This window comes from Hypanus sabinus, chromosome 8 (assembly GCF_030144855.1).
Source record: "Hypanus sabinus isolate sHypSab1 chromosome 8, sHypSab1.hap1, whole genome shotgun sequence".
Lineage (NCBI taxonomy): Eukaryota > Metazoa > Chordata > Chondrichthyes > Myliobatiformes > Dasyatidae > Hypanus > Hypanus sabinus.
This window is the reverse complement of record NC_082713.1, coordinates 169,905,198-169,930,664: the sequence shown is the minus strand read 5'-3', so window position 1 is coordinate 169,930,664 and position 25,467 is coordinate 169,905,198. Positions and strand designations below refer to the sequence as shown.

The 25,467-nt window shown below is 45.8% G+C and overlaps 1 protein-coding gene across 4 annotated transcripts in view; it reads left to right on the top strand.

Moving 5' to 3' along the window:
• Positions 1 to 25,467, top strand: part of mybpc1 (myosin binding protein C1) — a 132,520-nt gene that overhangs the window by 90,149 nt on the left and 16,904 nt on the right. For all 4 annotated transcript variants that reach the window (XM_059978534.1, XM_059978532.1, XM_059978531.1 and 1 more), the window contains 10 exons: positions 1,204 to 1,310; positions 1,861 to 1,994; positions 3,520 to 3,679; positions 6,936 to 7,040; positions 8,093 to 8,281; positions 12,833 to 12,967; positions 13,503 to 13,670; positions 16,459 to 16,547; positions 19,592 to 19,787; positions 22,682 to 22,821. In XM_059978534.1, the coding sequence (XP_059834517.1) occupies positions 1,204 to 1,310; positions 1,861 to 1,994; positions 3,520 to 3,679; positions 6,936 to 7,040; positions 8,093 to 8,281; positions 12,833 to 12,967; positions 13,503 to 13,670; positions 16,459 to 16,547; positions 19,592 to 19,787; positions 22,682 to 22,821 (1,423 nt within the window). The remainder of the gene's footprint in view (positions 1 to 1,203; positions 1,311 to 1,860; positions 1,995 to 3,519; positions 3,680 to 6,935; positions 7,041 to 8,092; positions 8,282 to 12,832; positions 12,968 to 13,502; positions 13,671 to 16,458; positions 16,548 to 19,591; positions 19,788 to 22,681; positions 22,822 to 25,467) is intronic.

The following is a 25,467-nucleotide window of genomic DNA, read 5'->3' as shown; positions in this document are numbered from 1 at the left end:
AATTCTTAGGTTATGATGGGAGGTGGAAGGCAGGCGTAGAAATACAGACATGTTGGGTAACCAATAGTAGGAGTGTGGGAGGGTTAATTGGTGAGTCATGTGACAAAGCCAACCTGTCAAAGTGCCATCTGCTCATAAACACAAGAGATTCTGAAATCTTGAGCAACTCACACAAAATGCTGGAGGAACTCAGCTCATCAGGCAGCATCTATGGAGAGGAATTACCAGTCGACATTTTGGGCTGAGGGAAGGGTCTTAGCCCAAAGCCTCTGGAAACTTTTCTCCTTCTCTTCATCGCCATTGCTCTCGCAACCAAGTACAACCACCTCTCTCTGGATCCTGCCTAACACCTCACCATGTCCAATCACTGTGTGACCACTTTAAGGGCTTCATTTTACCAGGGTGAAAGGTCCTATTCAAATTTCTACCAATGAGAAAAGCCTCACTTTGATCATTGCCTCATATTTTCTCCAACTCCTGCATTCCCACTTTCCTTATAATGACACAGAGACCATTAATTGCTCAGTGCTCCAAAGACAGTGCAGCCTGAGGCTTTATAAGGATTCAGTCAGACCACATTTGGAGTATTGTGAGCATACCTACAAAAGGATGTGCTGGCATTGGAGAGGATCCAGAGGAAGTTCATGAGAATGATCATGGGAATAAAAGGGTTAGTGTATGGGAAGCATTTGATGGCTCTAGGGTTTTGAAGAATGAGAGAAGGATCTTATTAAAACCTACTGAATATTGAAAGCCCTAGATACAGTGGATGTGGAGAAGATGTTTTGTACGGTGGGGGGGGGGGGGATCTAAGACCATAGAACACAGCCTCAGGATAGGAGGACATCTCTTCAGAACTGAGGTGAGGAGGAATTTATTTTTCCAGAGGATAGTAAATCTGTGGAATTCATTGCCACAGACAGCTGTGGAGACCAAGTCATTGGGTATATTTAAAGCAGAGGTTGATAGGTTCTTGATTACTAAGGGCATCAAAGGTTACGGGGAGAATGCAGGAGAATGGGTTTAAGAGGGATAATAAATCAGCCATGATGGAATGTTGGAGCAGACCTGATGGGCTGAATGGCCTAATTCTGCTCCTCTGTTTTTGGTCTTATGATCAAGCAAGGTTCATGTTGAACTTCATGCTTCATTACTTTGTGTAAGAACTCAATGGAACCTTGAGGATTTGTTTTGTCTTTGAAGAATTCACAAGCTGGTGGTGGACAAGATGGCTTTGGACGATGAAGGGGAATACACCTTTGTTCCTGAAGGCTACTCGACGCATCTGGGAGCCAAACTCCGGATGATCGGTAGGTGAAAACACCTCTGCTGAAGGGGCTGGGGCCTGAAATGTTGCCTGTTGATTTCCCTCCTTAGATGCTGCCTGTCCTGCTGAGTTCCTCCAGCATTTTGTGCGGGTTGCTCAACAACAGACTATCTAAACCTGTTGACTATAATTCTGGGGCAACACACACAAAATGCTGGAGAAACTCAGTAGGTCAGGCGGCATCAAGGAAGTGGAATTAACAGTCGATGTTTCAGGCTGGACCCTTCGTCAGGACTGGAAAAAAGAAGGGGGGAAATGCCAGAATAAGAAGTTGTGGGGGGTAGGGGAAGGATACCGGGTGAAGCTAGGTGGGTGGGGTGGGGGAGGGGTGTGAAAAGAAGCTGGGAGCTGATAGGTGGAAAAGGCAAAGGGCTGGAGAAAAAGGAATCTGATAGCACAGGAGCATCGGCATCTGCATGATCTCTTGTGTTCATAACGATGAGGGGATGGGCAAGTCCCTGTGATGGGGAGTAAGGATTGTACTACCCCTCATTTCAGTGTATAATGTGCCTTTGTAAAATTGGATCCAATAGATCCTCCCAAACTGCACCTGGACAGCCTGCTGAAATCACCCGAGATTGTGGTGGTGGCAGGGAACAAGCTACGCCTGGACATTCCTGTCACGGGAGAACCAATGCCAAAGGTCGTGTGGATGAAAGGTGACAAAGTAAGTGCCAGCTTTGCCTCCCGGGTCAACTCAGTGCCCAGTGATCTAATACTGCTCTTCCCTACTGCGGTTCTCACACAACCAGGGTGCTGTGTGTGGAGAGTCTCTTTGCTCAGTACAATTTTCCACCCACTTAAAACATGAGACATAGACTGTACAACACAATACAGGTCCTATGGCCCGTAATGTCGTGCCAACTTTTTAAACTACTCCAAGATCTAGTTCTTTGCTCCCACATAACCCTCCATTTTTCTTTCATCCATGTGCCTATATAAGAGTCTTAAATCTCCTAATGTAACTGCCTCTATTACCACCCTTGGAAAGACATTCCACATATCTACCATTCTCTGTGTAAAAAATCTACTTCTGACATCCTCTCTATTTCTTCTTCCAAACCTTAAAGCTATGCCCTTCATTATTAACAATTACCATCCCCGGTAAAGTTATCTTTGCCAATTTTTAGAAAGTGGGATATTGTTGATTAAGCCAGCGCATCACCTATTTAGTTCCTCTTGGAAAGGAGGGGGTGAATCACCTTGTCAAACTACTGTTTTTGTTGATGTAAGATGGTCGCTCAACACTACTGGGGAGGATGTGGACCCAGTAACAATGATAGGTTTCGAAGTCAGGAGGACAATTTGAATTTGACGGCGACCCCATGCATTTCCTGCCCTTCAGAAACAGAACCATTTATTATCACTGACATATTCAATTCAATTCTAATTTAATTGATATTCAACCATCCATGAATACTCATAAATACAGGGAAATGAGACAGCATTACCCCAGGGTCAAGGTGCAAAACACAGTACCAACCGTCACACACAGCACCAAATGCGTAGATAGCAAGCACAAGTAAGCTACCAGTAAGATACAGCCAAACAAAAAAAAATGTAATCTCATGAAATTTGTTATTTTGCAGCAGCAGTACTGTGCAATCATAAAATATACTGTAAATTTCAATAAGAATAAATATATATATATATATATTCCTGAAATGTTAAGTTGGGTCTTCAGGCTCTTGTACGGCCTCCTTCATGGTAACAATGAGAAGATACCCCAGACGTTGGAGGTCTTTAACGATGGAAGCCGACTTTTTGAGGCATTGCCTTTTGAAGATGCCCATGATGCTGGGAGGGTGGTGCCCATGCTGGAACTGGCTGAGTTTACAACCTCTGCAACTTTTTCCAATCCTGTGCAGTGGCCCCTCAAAACCAGAGAGTGATGCAACCAGTCAGCGTGCTCTGTAGAAGTTTACTAGTCTATGTGGCATACCAAATCTCTTCAAGCAGAGCCACTGGTGTGCCTTCTTCATGATTGTTTCAGTGTACTGGGCCCAGGACAAGACCCTCTGCAATGGTGTCTCTGCACAAGTGTAAATTGGCCATAAAGGTCTGGCTGATTTTTTCCAGTATCACTGTTGGCATGAGATTAATAAATGCTAACTGTGTTAAGACAAGAGAGTTTGTCAGTGATGAGTTTGCTGGCCCTTCTGCTTGTCTCAGTGCATTGTTGGACCCTGCAGGCAATCCTGGAGACGGGCAGCCGGGTAAGGGCAGAGTCCTACTCGGATCACACCTCGATGGTCATTGACGTAGCTGAGAGAGACGACAGTGGCACCTACAAGATCATGGTGCAGAATGAAGCAGGGGAGGACAGTGCCCAGCTGAAGATAAAGGTTGTCGGTAAGTGGTCACAGCAGAGACTATGTCACTTGGCTCACAGGGGTAGTGTCAAATGAAATTTTGGGACAAGTTAGGAGGAATTATTTTACTTTGCCCAGGGGACTGGACTAGCTCAGTCACTGGGTGTTTCAAGAGCTGGGAATGAGAGAATTTGGCTCTGATAGATCAGAGGATTTGGCACTTGGAGTGAAGTTCAAAATAAATGTTATTATCTCAATACATACGGTATATATCACCATATACAACCCTGAAATTCACTTTCCTGCAGGCTTACTCAGCAAATCTATATAATAGTAACTATAAAAGAATCAATGAAAGATCAACTAGAAGGCAACAAACTGGGCAAATTCAAATATAAATAAACAGCAATGAATAACAAGAACATAAGATAATGAGTCCTTAAAGTGGGATCACTGATTGTGGGAACATCTCAATGATGGAGCAAGTAAGTGTGGTTATCCCCTTTTATACAAGAGCCTGATGGTTGAGGGGTAGTAACTGTTCTATCCCTGGTGGTGCAAGTCCTGAGGCTCTTGTACCTTCTACCTGATGCCAGTGGTGAGAAAAGAGCCTGGTCTGGGCCATGGGATCTCTGCTGATAGATACAGCTTTCCTATGACAGTGTGACAGTGCTCAGCGGTTGGGAGGGCTTTACCTGCGAGCAACAAGGTGAAATAGAGGCCTTATGGAAAATTGAAACATGTTGGATTGCTTTTTATCCTCTTATTTGTCACATTTTATGCAAACTACAAGCCTGGTGAATTTTTCTCAGTTAGCAGTCTAAAATTTATCTGTGCATTGAGCCAGGTTCTCCAGGTGATGACGGAGGCTCACTTGCAGGATTGGGAACGATCCAGAGATGGAAGGGGCTGCACATGATAAGTTTTCCTTGCCAGATAAAAGTGGAGATTCACCAGAGCTATGCCAGTTCTCAGCAAACAGATCTGTGGGCATAGACTTCTGTCTGAGGTGATTAGTGTGGGGTTGGGGGGATCTAGACTTCACATAAGGATCCTTGCAATGCTCACAAAGAACTGTTGAGTTAGAAAATCCCCTATTGGGAGAGGACTTGATAAGCGATTGGAAGAACAGGTAGTGAAAGGGAAATGTTGGTGTCTGAAGAACATAGAACACAACAGCTCAGTACAGGCCCTTTAGCCCACGATGCTGTGCCAACTTTTTAACCTACTCTAACCCTTCCCTCCCACTCACTTACTTAAGCCCATCACCTCAGCTGGGGCACAGACCATCATCAGCAACGTCCTGGCCCCCGTCCTGGGCCAGGCTTTCAAGCTGTCCCCAGGTGTAGCCCATCCTTGAAGATCTTTCCTCTGCCAGAGATGAGGCACTTGGTGTTCTGTAGCACTGGGTTTTTATGGGATGGGGTTATTAGCCCCCTGTCCAGCCCTCCTCCTTTCACTGCCAGGCTTGGGACCATCCACACAGCCCTCCATCTTTCTATCAACCCTATGCTTATACTTTATAAGAGTTTTTTAAATGTCCCTAATATATCTGCCTCTACCATCACCACTGGAAGGCCATAACACGCACCCACCACTCTCTGTATAAAACAGCTTCCTCTGACATCCACCTCCCCCATACTTTCTTCCAATCACCTTAAAATTATGCCCCTCATATTAGGCATTTCCAACCTGGGGAAAAGTCTCTGGCTGTCCACTGGATCTAATCCTCTTACTGTCTTGTACACCTCTCATCTGCTTTGGCTCCAAAGAGAAAAGCCCTAGCTTGCTCAACATATCCTCATAAGACATGTTCCCTAACTCAGACAGCAGCCTGTTAGATCTCCTCTGCATCCCATCTGAAATGTCCACATCCTTCCTATAATGAGGCAACCAGAACTGAAACCGTGATGTAGCCAGGGCCCTATAGAGCTGCAACATTACCTCATGGCTCTTGAACTCAGTCCCCTGACTAATGAAGGCCATCTCACCCTACACCTTCATAACAACTTATGTGACAATTTTGAGGGCTCTAAAGACGTGGACCCCCAAGATGGCTCAGAAACACTGCGCTCTGCTTTCAAACTCGACCTTCCGAAGTGAATCATTTCACACTTCGACAGGAGTAAAGAGAATTGTTAGTGTTCACAACACGATGATTCTGGGTCTGAGCTTGACTGGTTGAATCAGGTTAAATACATTTTGTGTACACAACAATTACTTCATTGGCTCAGTGGCATTGGAATGTTATGATATTCATAAAATCATAAGGTATAGGAGCAGAATTAGGCCCTTCAGCCCCTACTCAGCAAGAAAACATATCACTGCCTAACACATGAGAACTGGTAACATCATGGGGATGGACTGAGTATTTCAGACACGTTCAGACGTATTTATCATCGAAACACACAGTGAAATGCACCATTGTCTTTAGCAACCATCACACCTGTTTGTGTGGGGGGGGGGGGGTACAGTCCACAAGTGTCACCACTCATTCCAGTGACATAGCCTACCCACAATACTCAGCAGGACAACGCAGAACACGACAAGCAACAAAACAACAACTGCAAAATAAGCCCCTTCCCCCCCCCCACCCCAACCCCAATCCATGGACAGTTCTCCGACTTCAGAACAGGCCCCCAGGCAACTAGTCTCCAGCCTTTGGCCATCAGTCTTCAACCTCCAAACTTCAAATCACCCTTCGGTATTGACCACCACACTAGCCGAAGATGAGACCCTGAGATCCAGGTAAACTCCATGCTATCTCTCATGCTTCTTGTTTGCATGGTCTTCGAGCGCATTTTTATCTGAGTTACTGTCAGCTTGAACCAGTCTGGTCATTCTCCTCTGACCCCTCTCATTAACAAGGCATTTTCGCTCACAGAACTGCTGCTCACTGGATGTTTTCTTTTGTTTTTCACACCGTTCTCTGTAAAGTATAGAGACTGCTGTGCATGAAAACCCTAGGAGGTCAGCAGCTTGTGAGATACTCAAACCACCCCATCTGACACCAACAATCATTCCACAGACAAAGTCAATTAGATCATATTTCTTCCCCATTCTGATGTTTGGTGTGAGCAATAACAGAACCTCCTGACCATGTCTGCATGCTTTTCTGCATAGGGTTGCTGCCACATGATTGGCTAATTTAGATATCTGCATTAATGAGCAGGTGCACAGGTGTAACGTGGTCGCAGAGTGTAGTTCAGAAGGAGACGGCAGGACCTTCCCAACAGATTGAGATGGGGCTTCATGAGTGAAGACACTAATGATGTATTCTCCTGCCTTTGCTGTAGATGTTCCAGATGCCCCCGCAGCGCCAACTGTTACTGAGGTGGGAGGAGATTGGTGCTCGATGATGTGGAACCCTCCGGAATACGATGGAAGCTCGCCAATTTTAGGTAAGCTGGAACATCGCAGGAGGTTAGGAAAACACAGTATCAGTCAGTATTTTCCAAAACCTTCTTGCATCAAGCTGTTCCAAAAATACCACTTTTCATGCAGGCAATGTAGTTCAAAGTGCTTTACAATGGGATAAAGTGTAAACATGAAAATAAAGACAATAAGGTGTTAGTTAAAAGCAAGGTTAAATAAATAGGTTTTGAGTCAGTATTTAAAAGTGTCAATGGAGTCTGCATCCCTTATAATTTTAGATATTGAATTTCACAGTTTCGGAGTTCAGAAAAACTGACCTGCCAATTATTTATTTGAAGGAGATTGTTTAAATTTAAGAGACTAGCAGAAGACAGACATGGATGTTGGGAGTTGAAGCAGACACTTTTGAATATTTTCACACTGTGATAAATAAGAAATAAATATACAAGTGGGTGAAGGTTTACTGTGGGGGCGGGGTGAGGATGTAGAGCTGAGTCCCCTTGGTCTTCACCTTTCATCCCACCAGCCTTCTTATCAACCTTCATCATTCGCCATCTGCTCTAACTTGGTTCCACTGGCCACATCTTCCCTCCACCTCCCCCCAACTTCCCGGTTTCTCTTCTTCTCAGGGAACTAAGAGTCTGATGGCAATGGGTAGAAGCTGTCCATGGGTCTGGTGGTACATGCTTACAGGATTCTGGAGCTTCTGCACAATGGGGGAGGGGGAAGAGAGAATGTCCAGGGTGAGTGGGGTCTGTGATCACGCCGGCTGCTTTACTGAGACAGTGAGAAGCGTAGACAGAGTCCATGGAGTGGAGGCTGGTTTCCCTGATATGCTGAGTTGTGCCCACCGCCCTCCGTGGTTTCTTGTGGTCACAGAGAGAACAGTTGCCAAACCAAGCTGCGATGCATCCAGATACGATACTTTCTGTGGTACATTAAAAAATTGTTAAAAGGTGACATGTTTACTTTCTTTAGCTTCCTAAGGAAGTAGAAGTGATCTTTCTTGGCCATAGCAACTCCATGGTCAGACCAGGACAGACAATTGCTAATGTTCGCTTCTCTCCCCTACATCTAGGCTACATCATCGAGAGGAAGAAGAAACAAAGTTCCCGCTGGATGAGACTCAACTTTGACCTCTGCAAAGAAATGACCTTTGAACCCAAGAACATGATTGAAGGGATTCCCTATGAAGTGCGGATCTTTGCCGTCAATGCCATCGGGATGTCCAAGCCCAGCGAGCCGTCCAAGGCTTTTGTTCCCCTCGGTAAGAGCAGGCAAAGGCAGAGTTTCTGATGTCTTTATTCCCAAATGTGAACTAATCCAAACCCTCCCATGTGCTGGAGTAACAAATGGCTGGTGACACCTTTCCCTGAATTATGTTTGCCTGGGCTACTGCCAGGTCTATCTGGCTCCTTACGGACACAGTCAGGAGCCCAAATCAGAATCAGGTTTATTATCACTGGCATGTGTTGTCAAATTTGTTGTTTTGTGGCAGCAGTACAGAACAATGCATAAAATACTATAAATTATAATTTTATATATATTTACATAATTCCAGCACAGAGAGAGGATAAATATAGTGAGGTAGTGGAAGCTGTTCCTGAATCATAGAGTGTGTGCCTTCAGGCTTCTGTACCTCCTCCCCGATGGTAGCAGTGAGAAAAGGGCACCTCCTGGACAATGGGGAGAGTCCTTAACGATGGATGCCTCCTTTTTGAGGCATTGTCTTCTGAAGATGTCCTCAATGCAGGAGAGGTTAGTGCATTCAATCTTCTGCAGCTTTTTCTGATCCCATGCATTGGAGCCGTTATACAACATGGTGACGTTAGAATGTTCTCCATGGAACATCTGTAGAAATTGGCCAGAGTCATTGGTGACATACCAAATCTCCTCAAACTCCTAATGAAATATAGCTGCTGGCATGCCTTCTTTATAATTGCATGGCCCAGCAACCCACCTATTTAGCCCAAGCTTAATATTGGGACAATTTACACTGACCAGTTAGTCTAGCCAGTACATGTCGGGACTGTTGGAGGAAACCCAAGCTTGCCACGAGAAGGACATACAGAGCCAACTTACAGACAGCACCGAAACTGAACTCTGAACTCCAATCATGCCTCGCTAACCGCTACACTACCATGTAGCGTGGTACATGGGCTACGTGGTACGTGGTCCTGTGAGTGTGGACACACAGGAACTTGAAACTGCTCACCCTCTCCACTACTGACCCCTCTGTAAGGACGGGTGTGTGCCCCTCGACTTCCACTTCCTGAAGTCCACCATCCGCTTTATTGTCAGGAAGAGTCACAGTGTCAGAGCGCAGAAACAAGCCCTTCAGCCCATCTCACCCATGCCAGCCAACAGGTCCATCTAAGATCTCATTGGCCCATGTTTGACCTGTACCCCTCTACTTCTCCCCCATCAATGTCGAGATGTATTGATGCCAGGGTGGTTTGTGATGTGTGCCAACGTGTAAGAGGCACAGATGGATTTCAGTCTGCTGGCAGTGTTTGGTACAATCTCTGATTCAATATAACAGTCCACTTTAAACCTGCTCTCTTCCACCTTTGAACAGGACAGCACAGGACAGGCCATTCTGCCCACAAGTCTGTGCTGAACCTGCTGCCAAATCAAACTACATCTCCTCTGCCCTGCCAGGTGTGGTGGGCATTCTCTATTGGCACTGGGATGTGTAGGTTGTTAAAACAATGGGTTTCACTGTTTGTTTTAATGTACTGGTGAGAAACTGAACCTGACCCACGTCTCTCCATTCCCAGAATTTTCATGCGTCTGTCTTAATTCCCGCTCTCCTTTCTGCTTCCAACACCTCCCTTGGCAGCTGGTTCCAGGCACCTATTCAATGTCTAGTGTAAAATTAAATAACTTGCCCCTCACATCTCTTTTGACTTTCCCCCTCTCACCTTAAATGCAGATGCTCTAGTATTTGTCACTTCTACCCAGGGCAAACTCCTGGGCACCACGGTAGCGTAGCGATTAGCACCACGCTACTACAGCTCAGGGTGCCAGAGCTTGGGGCTCAGCCCCATCGTCCTCTGTAAGTTGTCTGTACCACCTCCCCATGGGACGTGTGGGTTTTCCCTGGGCACCCCCCGTTTCCTCCCACAGTCCAGAGACATACTGGGCAGGTTAATTGGTCAGTGTCAATTGTCCCGTAACCAGGTTAGGGTTAAATCGGGGTTGTCAGGGGTTGTTGGGTGTTGTGGCTCAAAGGGCCTGAAGGCCTGTATTGATAAATAAGTAAATAAATAAATAGCCGACTGTCTATTCCTCCGAAATCAGCTTTAATATCTCTGGTATATTTTGTGAAATTTGTTGTTTTGCAACAGCAGTACAATGCAATATATAATTTTATAAACTATAAATTACAGTAAGTATATATATAAATAAAATAAAATTAAATAGGTACTACAAAAAGAGAGGAAAAAATAGTGAGGGAATGTTTATGGGTTTCATCGTCCATTCTGAAACTGGTGGTAGAGGTGAAGAAGCTGTTCCTGAATCATTGAGTGTGTGTCTTCAGGCTCTTGTACCTCCTCCCTGATTGTAGCAATGAGAAGAAGCCCAAGGAGACAACCCAGTTTCCAAGATTATCCAGGCAGTGTCTTAGTAAATCTCTCTTGTACTCTGTCCGAAGCCTTGACATTTTTCCTACAACAGAGCAACCAGAATTGGAGTTCTCCAGAGCATTTTCAATTGGAGTCTCAGCCTGGAAAAGGTCCCAACTGTGTGAGAAACATCATATGCGGCCACAGTACACAAGAAGGGCCAACCAGAAGTCTTGAATAACTACTGTCCAGTGGCCCTGACCTCACACATCATGAAGACCCTAGGGAGGCTGGTCCTGGATCACCTCCAACCCCTGGTCAGATCTCCCCTCGATTCCCTGCAGTTTGCCTACCAGGAGCACACTGGAGTCGACAATGCTGTCATCTACCTGCTGAACAGAGCTACTCCCATCCGGATAAGCAGGGCCACACTGTGAAGATCATGTTTTTTGATTTCTCAGGTGCTTTCAATACCAGACAGCCCTCATTGCTGGGGGGAAAAGCTCCATTCAATGCAGGTTGGTACTTCCATCGTATCCTGGATAATGGACTACCTGACTGACCACAGTCTGTGCAGCTTCAGAGCTGTGTGTCAGACGTGGCTATAAGCAGCACTGGGGCCCCACAGGGAATCGTATTGGCTCCCTTCCTGTTAACCTTGTATACCTTGAACTGTAAATACAACATTGAGTCATGTCATCTGAAGAATTTCTCTGGTAACTCATAATAGCTGGGTGTATAAAGGGAGGACGGGAGTATGAATGCACAGCCACGGTGGAGAAGTTTGCCAAATGATGTAAGCTGAATCATCTGCGACTCAACGTTAGTAAGACAAAGAAGATGGTGATGGAGACTAAGCTTGCACTGCTCCCTTTTACTGTTGATGGTGAGGACATGAATGTGGTGAGGACCTGCAAGTACCTGGAGCTGCACTTGGATGACAGACTTGAGTGGAGCACCAACACAGAGGCCGTGTACAAGAAGGGCCAGAGTAACCTCTACTTCCTGAGGAGACTGAGGTCCTTTGGAGTGTGCAGGCCTCTCCTTCACATGTTCTACCAGTCTGTTGTCGCCAGTACAATCTTCTATGTGATGGTGCGCTGGGAAATGGTATCGACACTGGTGATGCCAACAGGCTCAATAAATTGATTAGAAAGGCTGACTCTGTTATAGGAGTCAAACTGGACACACTTGAGGCTGTGGTAGAACAAAGGACCCTGAGGAAAATCCTGGCCATTCCGGACAATGTTTCTCACCCTCTGCGTGCCACCTTGGCTGAACAGAGGAGCACGTTTAGTAATAGACTAAGACAACTGCACTGCTCCAAAGAGCACTCTATGAGGTCATTCTTACCCTCAGCCATTAGGCTCTTTAGCCAGGGACATCCCCTCCTGTTAGACTGTTTGTGGTAACCTATTTTTTAATCTTTCTACTTCTCTTCCAATATTTATAAACTTGCACTTGTAATGCTTCTGTGACACTGTAATTTCCTTTGGGATCAATAAAGTACCTATCTATCAATACTCTTAGCGTAGAGCAACAGAAATGATGCTGGAGGAACTCAGCAGGTCAATCAGCATCTATGGGGGTGGGTGGGGGGAAAGAAATTGTCTCTACTTTGGGTCAAAACCCTACCAGGTTGCTGACTGACACTTGAGTTCCTCTGGCAGATTGTCTGCTGTTTGAGATTCCAACATCGGCAGTCTCTCGTGTCTCCAACTGCGGCTGAAAGAGTTTTATAGGGCTGGTTGGCTTTATCTGTCACATGGGTGTCCATTGAAACATTCAGTGAAATGTGTCGTTTGCAATGATGACCAACACAGCCTAACTATGTGCTGGGGGCAGCCCACAAGCATCACCACAATTTCAGCGCCAACGTAGCATGCCCACAATTTACCAACCCTAACCTGTACATCCTTGGCATGTGGGAGGAAACCATGGTACTGAGAAGAAAGCCACACAGTCATGGAGAGACCATACAAACTCCTTTCAGACTGAGGTGGGAATTGATCCCTGATCACAGATCATGGGGCTGTAAAGTGATTAGCTAACCCTTATGCTACTGTGCCAAGCTGCAACATCACCCTTGTATTCATTTCTCTGACCTGTGAGGGTTTGCATGCCAGATGCCATCCTCACCCTGTCTACATGTGTGGTCGTTTGGGACAGATTCCCCTTCCCCCTCTCCTTTTAACTGATGCTGTTACACCGAAGGGTCTCTCATCTCTCTGCTCTGTTTTATCGTCCAGCACCCACCAGCGAGCCCACACTCCTCGCTTGCGACGGTGTGACGGATAACAGCGTATCGCTCAAGTGGCGGCCCCCCGAACGCATCGGCGCAGCGGGTCTGGATGGATACCGCATCGAGTACTGTATGGAAGGAAGTAAGACTGCGATCACATTTATTTTCAGATTCAGATTTGCTGAGCACGTGAACATCAAAACATCCAGTGAAATGTGTCATCTGCATCAGTAAACACCACCACTTAAACTTGTGCTGGGGGCATCACTACATGTACCAGTGCCAATATAGAACCAAAGGGAATAACTCCACTCTACTTCATTTGCCCCATCACTGAAACAACGGACTCTCTTTCAAGGACCCTTTATTTCATAATTAATTAATTTATTTATTTATTATTTCGTTGTTTTTATGTTTGTAGTTTGTTGTCTTTTACACACAGGTTCAACACCCAAGTTGGTGCCCCTTACTGTCCCAAATGTATCTGCCTTTACCACCCGTCAGAGTGTTGCACACACCCACTATTCTCTTTGTAAAGAACTTACGGTACCTCTGACATCCAATCACCGTAAAATTATATGCAGGAAGGTTCCCAGAAGGTCCGGCAATACTAAAGGCAGGTTGTCTTTATTCTGATTGGTACTAACGTTTTCGTCATTTCCTTTCTTGTCGCCCAGCGAATGAGTGGGTCGTGGCAAACCAGGAGCTGACTGACAAAACCAAGTACACGATAACCGGCCTCCCGACCAACGAGAAGATCTACGTGAGAGTAAAGGCCGTGAATGTGGCTGGGGAAAGCCCTCCCATCAGTCTGTCCCAGGCTATTCTCATTAAGGAGGTGGTGGGTGAGCACGCATCTCTGCCCATTGATTGGTTACTGACTCCTGGTAGTGTGGAGACCATTTCTGAACAATCTATGAACACTACCTCAGCATTCCTCTTTTGCACAATTAAGTTTTAAATTCTGACTTACAATAATTTTTTTATCTTACACTGTACTGCTGCTACAATACACAAATTGCATGGAAAACACTCAGTGACCAATTTATTAACACATTCCGTACCTAATAAAGTGCCCCTTGAGCATATGTTCATGGTCTTCTGCTGCTGCAGCCCGTCCACTTCAGGATTCAACAGGTTGTGCATTCAGAGATGCTCTTCGGCACACCTCTGTGTAACGCATAGCTATCTGAGTTAGTGTCACCTTCCTGTCAGCTTGAACCAGTCTGGCCACCCTCCTCTGACCTCTCCCATTAACAAGGTGCTTTCGCCCCCAGACTGCCACTCTCTGGATGTTTTTTTTTGTTTTTCACACCATTCTCTGTAATCTCTAGAGACGGCTGTACGTGAAAATCCAGGAAATCAGCAGTTTCTGAGAAAGTCAAACCACCCCGTCTGGCACCAACTATCCAACTATTGTTCCACAATGAAGGTCACTTAGATCATACTCCTTCCCCATTCTGATGTGGAATTTGCGGAGTTGTGACAGCAGTACAGAGCAAAGGCATAAAATTACTGATAAATAAATATTGCAGAAAAAAGCAGCATGTAGTGTTCGTTGTCCATTCAGAAACCTGATGGTGGAGGGGAAGAAGCTGTTCCTGAAACATTGAGTGTGTGTTTCCAAGCACCTGTGCCTCATCCCCAGAGGTAGTAATGAGAAGAGGGCACGTCCTGGGTGGTGAGGGTCCTTAATGATGGATGCCTCCTGAAGATGCCCTTGTTGGTGGGGAGGGTTGTGCCTGTAATGGAGCTGGCTGCGACCTTAGCCCTCAGAGTCTTGCGATCCTGTGCATTAGAGCCTCCAGACCAGACCAGGCAGCGAGGCGGCCATGGTGCCTCCTTTGTGATTGCACCGGAGATGTTCACTGAACACAAGTGTGAGCTGGCCCCAAGGATCTGGGTGATATTTATCATGGTCACTGTTGGCGTGAGATTATTAAATTTGGGGGGTCTGTCAGTGATGTGTCTGTGGTAGACTGTAGAAGTTTGGCGCAGTGTGTATGTGTAGAATCGGAGCTGGTATGGGCACCATTACAATGGCTGCTACTGTGTGAGCCTTTCATGCCTATGTGTGTGGCTATCCTCTGTAGGCGTGCTTGCTCGAATGTGGGGTGCATAATGAGTTTGTGTGACGAGAGAGAGAGAGAGAGTGTGTGTGTGAACAGTCAGACTGTGTGTGTGTGTGTGTGTGTGAACAGTCAGACTGTGTGTGTGTGTGACAGAGCAGAGAGACAGTGTATGTGAGCAGTGAGACAATGTGCGTGTTTGTGTGTGCATGCACGAAAACAAAATCAGGTTTATTATTACCGGCATGTGACATCTAATTTGTTAACTTAGCAGCAGCAGTTCAATGCAATATATAATCTAGCATAAATAAAATAAAAATAAGAATAATAAATAAATAAATAAATCGATCAATCAATAATGTATATTGAGTATATTTTTAAAAAAATGCAAAAACAGAAATACTGAATATTAAAAAAAGTGAGGTAGTGTCCAAAGATTCAATGTCCATTTAGGAATCGGATGGCAAAGGGGAAGAAGCTGTTCCTGAATCACTGAGTGTGTGCCTTCAGGCTCCTGTATCTCCTATCTGATGGTAACAGTGAGAAAAGGGCATGCCCTGGGTGCTTGAGGTCTTTAATAATGGACGCTGCCTTTCTGAGACACCGCTCCCTGAAGATGTCCTGCGTACTTTCTGGGCTAGTGCCCAAGATGGAGCTGACTAGATTTACAGCCTTCTGCAGCTTCTTTCGGTCCTGTGCAGTAGCCCCCCCCCCCCCCCCCATACCAGACAGTGATGCAGCCTGTCAGAATGCTCTCCATGGTACATCTATAGAACTTTTTGAGTGTATTTGTTGACATACCAAATCTCTTCAAACTCCTAATGAAGTATAGCCGCTGTCTTGCCTTCTTTATAACTGCATCGGTATGTTGGGACCAGGTTAAATCCTCAGAGATCTTGACACCCAGGAACTTGAAGCTGCTCACTCTCTCCACTTCTGATCCCTCTATGAGGATTGGTATGTGTTCCTTCGTCTTACCCTTTCTGAAGTCTACAATCAGCTCTTTTGTCTTACTGACATTGAGTGCCAAGTTGTTACTGCAGCACCATTCCACTAGTTGGTATATCTCACTCCTGTACGCCCTCTCGTCACCACCTGAGATTCTACCAACAATGGTTGTATCATCAACACATTTATAGATGGTATTTGAGCTATGCCTATCCACACAGTCATGGGCATAGAGAGAGTAGAGCAGTGGGCTAAGCACACACCCCTGAGGTGCACCAGTGTTGAATATCAGCGAGGAGGAGATGTTATCACCAATCTGCACAGACTGTTGTCTTCCGGTTAGGAAGCTGAGGATCCAAATGTGGAGTGAGGTACAGAGGCCCAGGTTCTGTAACTTCTCAATCAGGACTGTGGGAACAGCATCCTGACTGACACAGTGTGTGAGTGTGTGTGTTTGTGTGTGTGTGTGTATGTGTGTGCGAGTGGCACAGAGTGTGTGTGTGTGAGTGACACAGTGTGCGAGTGGCACAGAGTGTGAGTGTGCCCTCACTGTCTGCCACATTGACACGGCTATAACTCACAAATTACCATGTGCATTTCCATCCTTCTCTTTCAGAACCTCCCAGGATCCGCCTCCCACGGCAACTGAAACAAACATATATTCGGAAAGTTGGAGACTCTCTGAACCTCCTGATCCCTTTCCAGGTACGGAGTGTGGTCTGTGTTGTTGATGCTTTCAGCCATTCACTCCCACCGCTGGGAAATGTTCCAGGCTGGGTCCCGGCTTTGTGCAAGGTTTGAAACAGTTCAGTCCACGCTGGCCTGGGGAGTCCATGTGTCAGCCCATCGTGCCCCAGTACTCTCCCACTTGGAGAAACTTCGAGTTAACTGAGGCTGGATAGTGCAACACAAGCCTGATTAAAATGGGGCTGTCACTCACATCCAGCCACTGGAATTGGTTTATTATTGTCACACATACCGGGATACAGTGAAAAACTTGTCTTCACACTACTCATACAGATCAGATCATTGAGGTAGAACAAGGGAAAACTGTAACAGAATGCAGAATATAGTGTAACAGCTACAGAGAAAGTGCAGTGCAGGTAGTCAAAAAGGTCCAAGGTCATAACAAGGTAGATTGTATCATCAAGTGTTACAAGGGGCCATTCAATAATCTTATAGTGGGATAGAGGCTCTTCTTGAACCTAGTGGTATGTGATTTCAGGCTTTTGCATCTTCTGCCCAATGGGAGGGGGAGAAGAGAAAATGTGTGGGGGTCTTTGATTACGCCGGCTGCTTTACTGAGGCAGTGAGAAGGGTAGACAGAGTCCATGGAGGGGAGGCTGGTTTCTGTGATGTGCACAACTCTCTGCACTCTCATGGTGACAGATAGAGTAGATGCCATATCAAGTTGTGATGCATCCAGAGAGGATGCTTTTTGATGGTGCATTGATAAAAATTGGTGAGGATTAACAGAGTTATGCCGATTTCTGTAAGCACCTGAGGAAGTAGACACACTGGTGAGCCTTCTTGCCTGTGGTGTTGGACCAGGACTGGCTACTGGTGATGTTCACTCCTTGGAACTTGAACCTCTCGAACCTTCTTGACCTCAGCACCACTGAAGTAGACAGGAGCATGAACTATTGGGATTAAAAGACCTTCCGTTCAACGTCCATTCACTGCAAGTGCATTCATTGGCAAGACTAACAGCTGGGGAGCTGTGTTGCCCAAGTCGTGTGGAGGACTAGGCCTCAGCTGTGGAGATGTTTTGGACACAATGGGCTGTTGCAACCACCCAGAGCAGAGATCAGGGGCCTCTGCTAGGCACACTGGAATAGAGTCGGGTTAGAGGCTGGCCCCACATGTTGATGCTCCCCTCCAGTGTTCACTCAGTGGAAGGACAAGCTGAACCATGATGATCGACAGTAGTAAACACAAAGTACACTGCAGATGCTGTGGTCAAATCAACATATACAAACAAACCAGATGAACTCAGCAGGTCGGGCAGCATCTGTTGAAAGCTCTTTCCAACGGATGCTGCCCGACCTGCTGAGTTCATCCAGCTTGTTTGTAAGTGTTGATCTATGGTATTGGTCGCCAACCCGTCGATAGTGATTGACTGGTCGATCTTTGAGACTTTCCCAGTAGATCCTGCAAAAAAATGAAAAATAAATACACAAGTACTGTTGAGAGATTGTTTCCGGGTTGTGGGGTTTTAGTTCCGTTCTTTCTGCCCAGTGTGCACGCCTGCAGCTCCCCCGTACTACACAGTGTACTTCAGTGGTCCCCAACCACCGGGCCGCGAGGAAACGATATGATTTGGCGATATGAAACAATATGAGTCAGCTGCACCTTTCCTCATTCCCTGTCACGCCCACTGTTGAACTTGAACGCACGCGAGATCATCAGCCGCCTAAACACAGTGATACCCTCGCTCCGGGGGATCACCGGTCGGCCTTGGGTAACTGGCTGCCTTGAGCGGCCAGCGAGAAGTGCCGTTGCTACTGGCCTGGAGTGCGGACAGATGGGCCTGTTTAGCACACTGAATGTTCGTGGGCAACCTGGTGCTAAAATATTCACAGGTGACCTAATTCGGGCTCAGGGTTTCATAAGTAGCAGAGCAGCTACCTCGCTGCGATCTCCTAAAGTCACCCCGAGCCAAACTTTTGTCGGCTGATAGATCCTACCCTACCTACAGGGGGGGTGGGTGTGCACTCGGTTGCGGTCTTCGGACTGCGACCGCCATGGCCCTGGTACAGGGACCTTCGACCCTGACCTTGTCCTCTCACCCCACCCACGGCCAGCCGCACCTGGCCAAGGCATCTGGTGGTGAGCGGGCGGGAGGCTGTCTAGTTAGGCAATAAAGCCCGCAAAACTGCTCCGGTACCTTGAGTCCAAGCACCCTGCACTTAAAGACAAACCTGTTGAGATTTTTCAGTGGAAAAAACGTGAGCAAGCAGGACAGAAGCAAGTGCTGAGAGCCACGTAAACTAAATTGCAGAATAGACTGGACATAAGGAACCTGCTTCGAGAATTGCTGTATTCCGGTCATGTTTAACACCCACCAACCCCACCCCCCCCCCCCCCCCCCGTCAGCTGGTCTACAAGAATATTGTCAATATTAAACCGGTCCGCGGTGGAAAAAAGGGTGGTGATCCCTGGTGTTCATACATTATTTCTACTTCCGGGTTGTGAGGTTTTACTTCTGGTCTTTTCTGCCCAGTGCGCATGCATGTGACTGATCGATTTGGGGTCAATCTTGCCTTTCACTAAGGCCGAGGTAGGGGACCTTGGGCCTAAAAAGGTTGGTGACCACTAATCTACAGTCATGCCACTCAGGGACTTGGGCTCTATCATATTTCTTAGTGACTGTGTGATTTTCTGAAATCATAATCATATTTGCTATTTGTGCTATGTGCTATTTGCAGTGTGTTCTGTGCTGTTGGTAATGTGTTTTGCACCTTGGCCCCAGAGCAATGCCGTTTCATTTCACTATATGATTGAATGATAATTAAACTTGAATTGAAGTGCTTCTCCTCCCCTCTCTCCACCTTTTAACTCTACTCCTCATCATTTTCTCTCCAGTCCTGCCAAGGAGCTTCGGGCTGAAACATCGACTGTACTTTTTTCCATGGATGCTTCCTGGCCTGCTGAGTTCCTCCAGCATTTTGTGCATGTTGCTTGAACTAAAGCAGGTGTTTTTGATTTGGGTCACGCAGTGGTATCTCACGACCAGCCTTTATCCCCAGGGTAAGCCAAGGCCAAAGGTGTCCTGGATAAAGGATGGAGGCCCCTTGGATCAAAGCACCATCAGCATCCGCAACACGGAATCAGACACAGTGATTTTCATCCGCAGAGCTGAAAGGAAGCATTCCGGCAATTATGAGCTGTCAGTGCAGGTGGAGAAGATCGAGGACAAGGCCACGATAGTCATTCAGGTCGTAGGTATGTAAACCAGGGTTACACTAATTCACAGCCACGACAGCCCTGCCTCTCAGTCAGCATTCAAGACAGCTGGTCAAGGGAACATGACGTGGCCTGAGATCAAACCTTAAGGATTGAATATCATTGTGATGATTCATTCATTGCCTAAATTGTCTTTGAGAAGGTGGGGGTGAGCTGCCTTTCTGAACCACTGCTGTCCATTTGGTGAAAGTGCTCCCACAGCGGATTTGCATCCAGGTTTGTTACCTAGTGGGAGGCTTTCAGAATCAGATTCATTGTCACTTTCTTTTTTGGCTTGGAATTTGACAGCAATGCAGTGCAAAGTCTTAACATTATTGGACATATATACATAAAGGTGCCAGGCAAGGTCAGTAACATCATCCCACTCAACTTGCTCATGGGACTGTGTGTCCCACTCCCATCGTAACATCTACACAAGGACCACCAACCTCAAAAACAGTTACTATCCCCAAGCAGTTAGGCTGATCAACACCTCCACCAGTAATCCACCCCTCCACACCCCCAACCACCACTACTTTATCATTTCCTGTCAGTCACCTTATGTACAGACACTCCTGGGGATAAGAAAGCAACTGCAGGCAAATAGGGCTAGCTCACATGGGCAACTTGATCTGCAAGGACCAGATGGTCTGAAAGGCCTGTAACTGTGCTCCATAACTCAGTCACAGTGTGTGGAATCACTCAGACATAGAGGGCAATAGACCAGGTACACGTCGATGGGGTCGGTGCAGAAAGGGCCCTTCTGTCAGCTTGGACAAGTTGGACCAAATGGCCTGTTGCATGCTGCATCAGTCAAAGCTGCCATCTCCTCAGCACCCCCTTCAGGGTCTGTCCAGAACACTATACAGACCTGCATGAGCTCCAGCTCACTGCAACCTACAGGGCTGCAGCCCAAGATCCATGAGGTGGGATGGTGAGGCTCTTTATTGGGCCAGCAGAACACAGAGGTCCAAATGGCCTTCCACCGAGCTGTGGGCTTCTGATTCTATGTTAAATAAACAATCTACTAGAGGAACTTAACTGGTTGAACAGCATCTGTGGGGCAGAGGGGAGGTACACCAAGTATATCTGTGTTCTGATGTAGCTGAGGTCTCGTAGCGCCCTGAAAGTGGCTACACAGGTTGATAGGGTGGGGAGGAATGGGTATGGCTTGCCTTTATGAGCCAAAGAATTGAACTCAAGAGTCAGGAAGTTTGATAAACCTCTAGTTAGGCTGCATCTGGAGCCTTGCATTCAGTGCCGGTTGCCCCACTATAGGAAGGATGCAGAAAAGGTTCACCAAGATGTTATCTGGATTAGAGACCAGGAGCTATAATGAGAAGCTGGACAGACAGGTTGTTTTCTCTGGAGCACCAAAGGCTGAGGGGAGATCTAACAGAGGTTTATAAGATCACGAGAGGCATAGATGGAGTAGACAGACAGTATCTTTTCCCAAAGGTCAAAATGTCTAATACCAGAGGGATGTATTTCTGTTGAGAGGCAAAGTTCAAAATAGGCATACAGGGCAAGTTATGTTACACCGAGTGGTGGGTAGCTGGAATGCGTTGTCTGGTGTGGTGGTGGAGGCAAACATAATAGAGACATTTAAAAGGCTCTTTGATAGACACATGAATGTGAGGGAAATGGAAGGATATAGAAAATGTGAAGGCAGAAGAGATTAGTTGATTTGGCCATTAGATTACTAATTGTGGGCCAAAAGGGCTGTTTCTGTGTGTACTGTTCTGCATTCTAAGTTCTATATTTTATGTTCTATGGACACTAGCCTTCAATACCTTAGCAATTCAAATGCTCTTTCTAAATTATTGTGGGAGTCTCCACCACCTCTTGGGGGTGGGGGGGGGTGATCCATAATAGAAAACTAGGGCTAAATGGTGAACAAGGCTACACCACCCATACACCCCCCCCCCCCCCACAGCCAACGCTTGAGGACAAGAACAGACAGTAAGACAAGGATTTTATGCTGGGGCTTTATACAGTATTGAGCAGACCACACTTGGACTATTGTGAACAGTTTTGGGCCCCAGTTTTGGACCAAAGGGAACAGCCTCAGAACAGAGGGATGTCCATTTAGAACAGAAATGTGGAGGAATTTCTTTAACCAGAGGCTGGTGAATATGTGGAATTCATTGCCAAGGATGGCTGTGGAGACCAAGTCATTGGGTTTATTCAAAGTGGAGGTTGATAGGTTCTTGATTAGTCAGGGTGATAAAGGTTACAGAGAGAAGGCAGGAGGATGAGATTGAAAGGGATAATAGATTAACCATGATGTAATGGCGCATCAGACTCAATGGGCTGAATGGTTTAATCCTGTTCCTATGTTTTATGCTCTAATGATCTTAAGAAAAGATGTGCTGGCATTGGAGAGGGTCCAGAACAGGCTCACGAGAATGATTCCGGGAATGAAACAGTTAATGTAAAAGGAACATTTGATGGCTCTGGGCTTGTACTCCAGTGAGTTTTGAAGAATGAGGGTGGATCTCATTGAAATCTATCAAATATTGAAAGGCCTAGATAGAGTACGTGTGGAGAGCATGTTTCTAATAATGAGAGAATCTAGGGCTACAGGGCACAGCCTCAGAATTGGAGGACTTCCCCTTAGAACTGAGATGAGGAGGAATTTCTTTAGACAGAGCGTGGTGAATATGTGGAATTCATTGCCATAGATGGTTGTGGAGACCAAGTCATTGGGAATATTTAACTCAGAGGTTGATTGGTGCTTGACTAGTCAGGGTGTCAAAGGTTACAGGGAGAAAGCAGGAGCATGGGGTTGAGAGGGAAATAAATCAGCTATGATGAAATAGTAGAGCTGACTTGATGGGCCGAACTGCCTGATGCTACTTCTATGTCTTCTGGTATTCTGCTTGCCTCCACAGAGAAACCTGGCGCCCCAGCTACTGTGAAAATTGTCAGCGTATGGGACACCAATGTCGAGTTGGCATGGACACCACCAAAAGATGATGGGAATGCGGCTATCACAGGCTACACAATTCAGAAAGCTGATAAAAAGACCATGGTAAGTCAGGAAAATTGTGACACGGGTTTCCTCTTACATCCCAAAGACGTATGGGTTAGACTTGAGTTGAGTTGTCAGCGGGCTGCCCTCAGTACATCTTTGGACCGTGTTGGTCATCAACACAAACAATACATCTCACTTTGTGCTCTCAGGTTGCAAAATTCAAATTAAATTTGTATTAAATACAGTATGTCACCCTTTCATTCTCCTGTGGCCATTCACAGTACAACAAAGAAATGTGTATAAGATGATGAGAGGATAGTCGGAGGCCTTTTTCTAGGGCTGAAATGGCTAGCACGAGAGTCAAGTCAAGAGGGCACAGTTTTAAGGTGCTTGGAAGTAAGTACAGAGGGGATGTCAGGGGTAAAGTTTTTTACACAGAGAGTGGTGAGCATGTGGAATGGGCTGCCGGTGATGGTGGTGGAAGTGGATACGATAGGGTCTTTTAAGAGACTCCTGGAGTCTCTTAAGTACATGGAGCTTAGAAAAATAGAGGGCTATGGGTAACCCTAGGCAATTTCCAAGGTAAGGATGTGTTCGGCACAGCTTTGTGGGCCGAAAGGCCTGTATTGTGCTGTAGGTTTTCTATGATTTTATGTTTCTAAATTCAGTAGAATCAGTGGAAAATTGCAAGCAAACAGAAGTCTGTCAAATGTACATTTGATAAATAAAGCTTACCTTTAATCTTTAATCTCTCTCTGAACTCGCCACTGTGACGCTTGCAGGCTGATCCCAGCACATCCTCAGACTGTGTTTGTCATTGCTGCAATGTATTTCCATCAGATATAGGAGCAGAGTTAAGCTATTTAGCTCATCGAGTCTGCTCTGCCAATTCATTACGGCAGATCTAATTTTCCTATCAGCCCCAATCTTTTTCCTTTTTCCCGAATCCTTCATGCCCTGACCAATCAAAAATCTATTAAACTCTGCCTTAAATATACATAAAAATTTGGCCTCCACAGCTGCCTGTGACAAAGAATTCCACAGATTCACCGCTCTCTGGCTAAAGAAATTTTTCCTCATCTCTATTCTAAAAAGGCACCCCTCTATTCTGAGGCTGTGTCTTCTGGTCTTAGACTCTCCCACCATAGGAAATATCCTCTCCACATCCACTCTATCGAGGCCTTTCACCATTCAATAGGTTCCAGTGATGTCACCCCTCATTCTTCTGAATTCCAGTGAATACAGGCCCAGAGCCATCAAAAACTCTTCATATGACAATCCGTTCAATATTGGAATCATTTTTGTGAACCTCCTTTGAACCTTCTCTGGTTTCTACACATCCTTTCTAAGATAAGGGGCCAAACTTGCTCACAATACTCCAAGTGAGGCCTCACCAGTGCTTTATAAAGTCTCAACATTACATCCTTGCTTTTATATTCTAATCCTTTTGAAATGAATGCTAACATTGCATTTGCCTTCCTCACCACAGACTCAACCTGCAAATTAACCTTTAGGGAATCCTGCACGAGGACTCCCAGGTCCCTTTGCACCTTAGTTTTTTTTTGTATTTTCTTCCAATTTAGAAAATAGTCAACCCTTTCATTTCATCTACCAAAATGTATGAACATATCCTTCCTTTGTCCATTCTCCTAATCTGTCTAAGTCCTTCTATAGCCTCTCTACTTCCTCAAAACTACCAGCCTCTCCACATATCTTAATGTCATAAGCAAACTTTGCAACAGAGCCATCAATTCCATCATCTAAATCATTGACAAATAACTTTAAAAGAATTGGTCCCAACACAGACCCCTGTAGAACACCACTAATCACCAGCAGAACCAGAACAGGCTCCCCTTACTTCCACACTTAACCATTGCTTTATCCATGCTAGAATCTTTTCTGTAATACCATAAGCTCGTAGCTCGTGTGGCACCTTGTCAAAGACCTTGTGAAAATCCAAGTACACAACATCGACTGACTCTCTTTTGTCTATTCTGCTAGTTATTTCTTCAAAGAATTCCAACAGATTAGTCAGGAAAGATTTTCCCTTGAGGAACCATGCTGATTTTGGCCTATTTTATCACGTGTCTCCAAATACCCTGAGATTTTATCCTTAATAATTGCCTGCAACATCTTTCCAGCCACTGCAGTCAGACTAACTGACCTATAGTTTTCTTTCTTCTGCCTCTCTCCCTTAAGAATGGAGTGACATTTGCAATTATCAGCAGAATTTAGTGATTCTTGAAAGATCATTACTAATATCTCCACAATCTCTTCAGCCCCCTCTTTCAGATCCCTGGGGTGTGCACCATCTGGTCCTAGTAACTTCTCTACCTTCAGACCTTTTGGTTTCCCAAGAATCTTCTCTCTTGTAATGCTAACTTCACACACTTCATGACCCCTGACACCCCAAACTTCCACCGTGCTGCTCGTTTCACCCACAGTGAAGACTGATGCAAAATACTTTTTCAGTTCATCCACCATTTCCTTGTCCCTGTTTACTATCTTTCCAGCATTGTTTTCCTGCCTGTCTTTTTGATACAGTGTGTATCCATGAACATTAAGCTCCCAGCTATAATCTTTCAGTCCTAATACAGTGATACCTGCCAGTCTGAAACTGTGCTGCAAGTTCATCTACCTTATTCCGTATACTGCGCACATTCAAATAAACTTCAGTCCTGTATTCACCCTTTTCGATTTTGT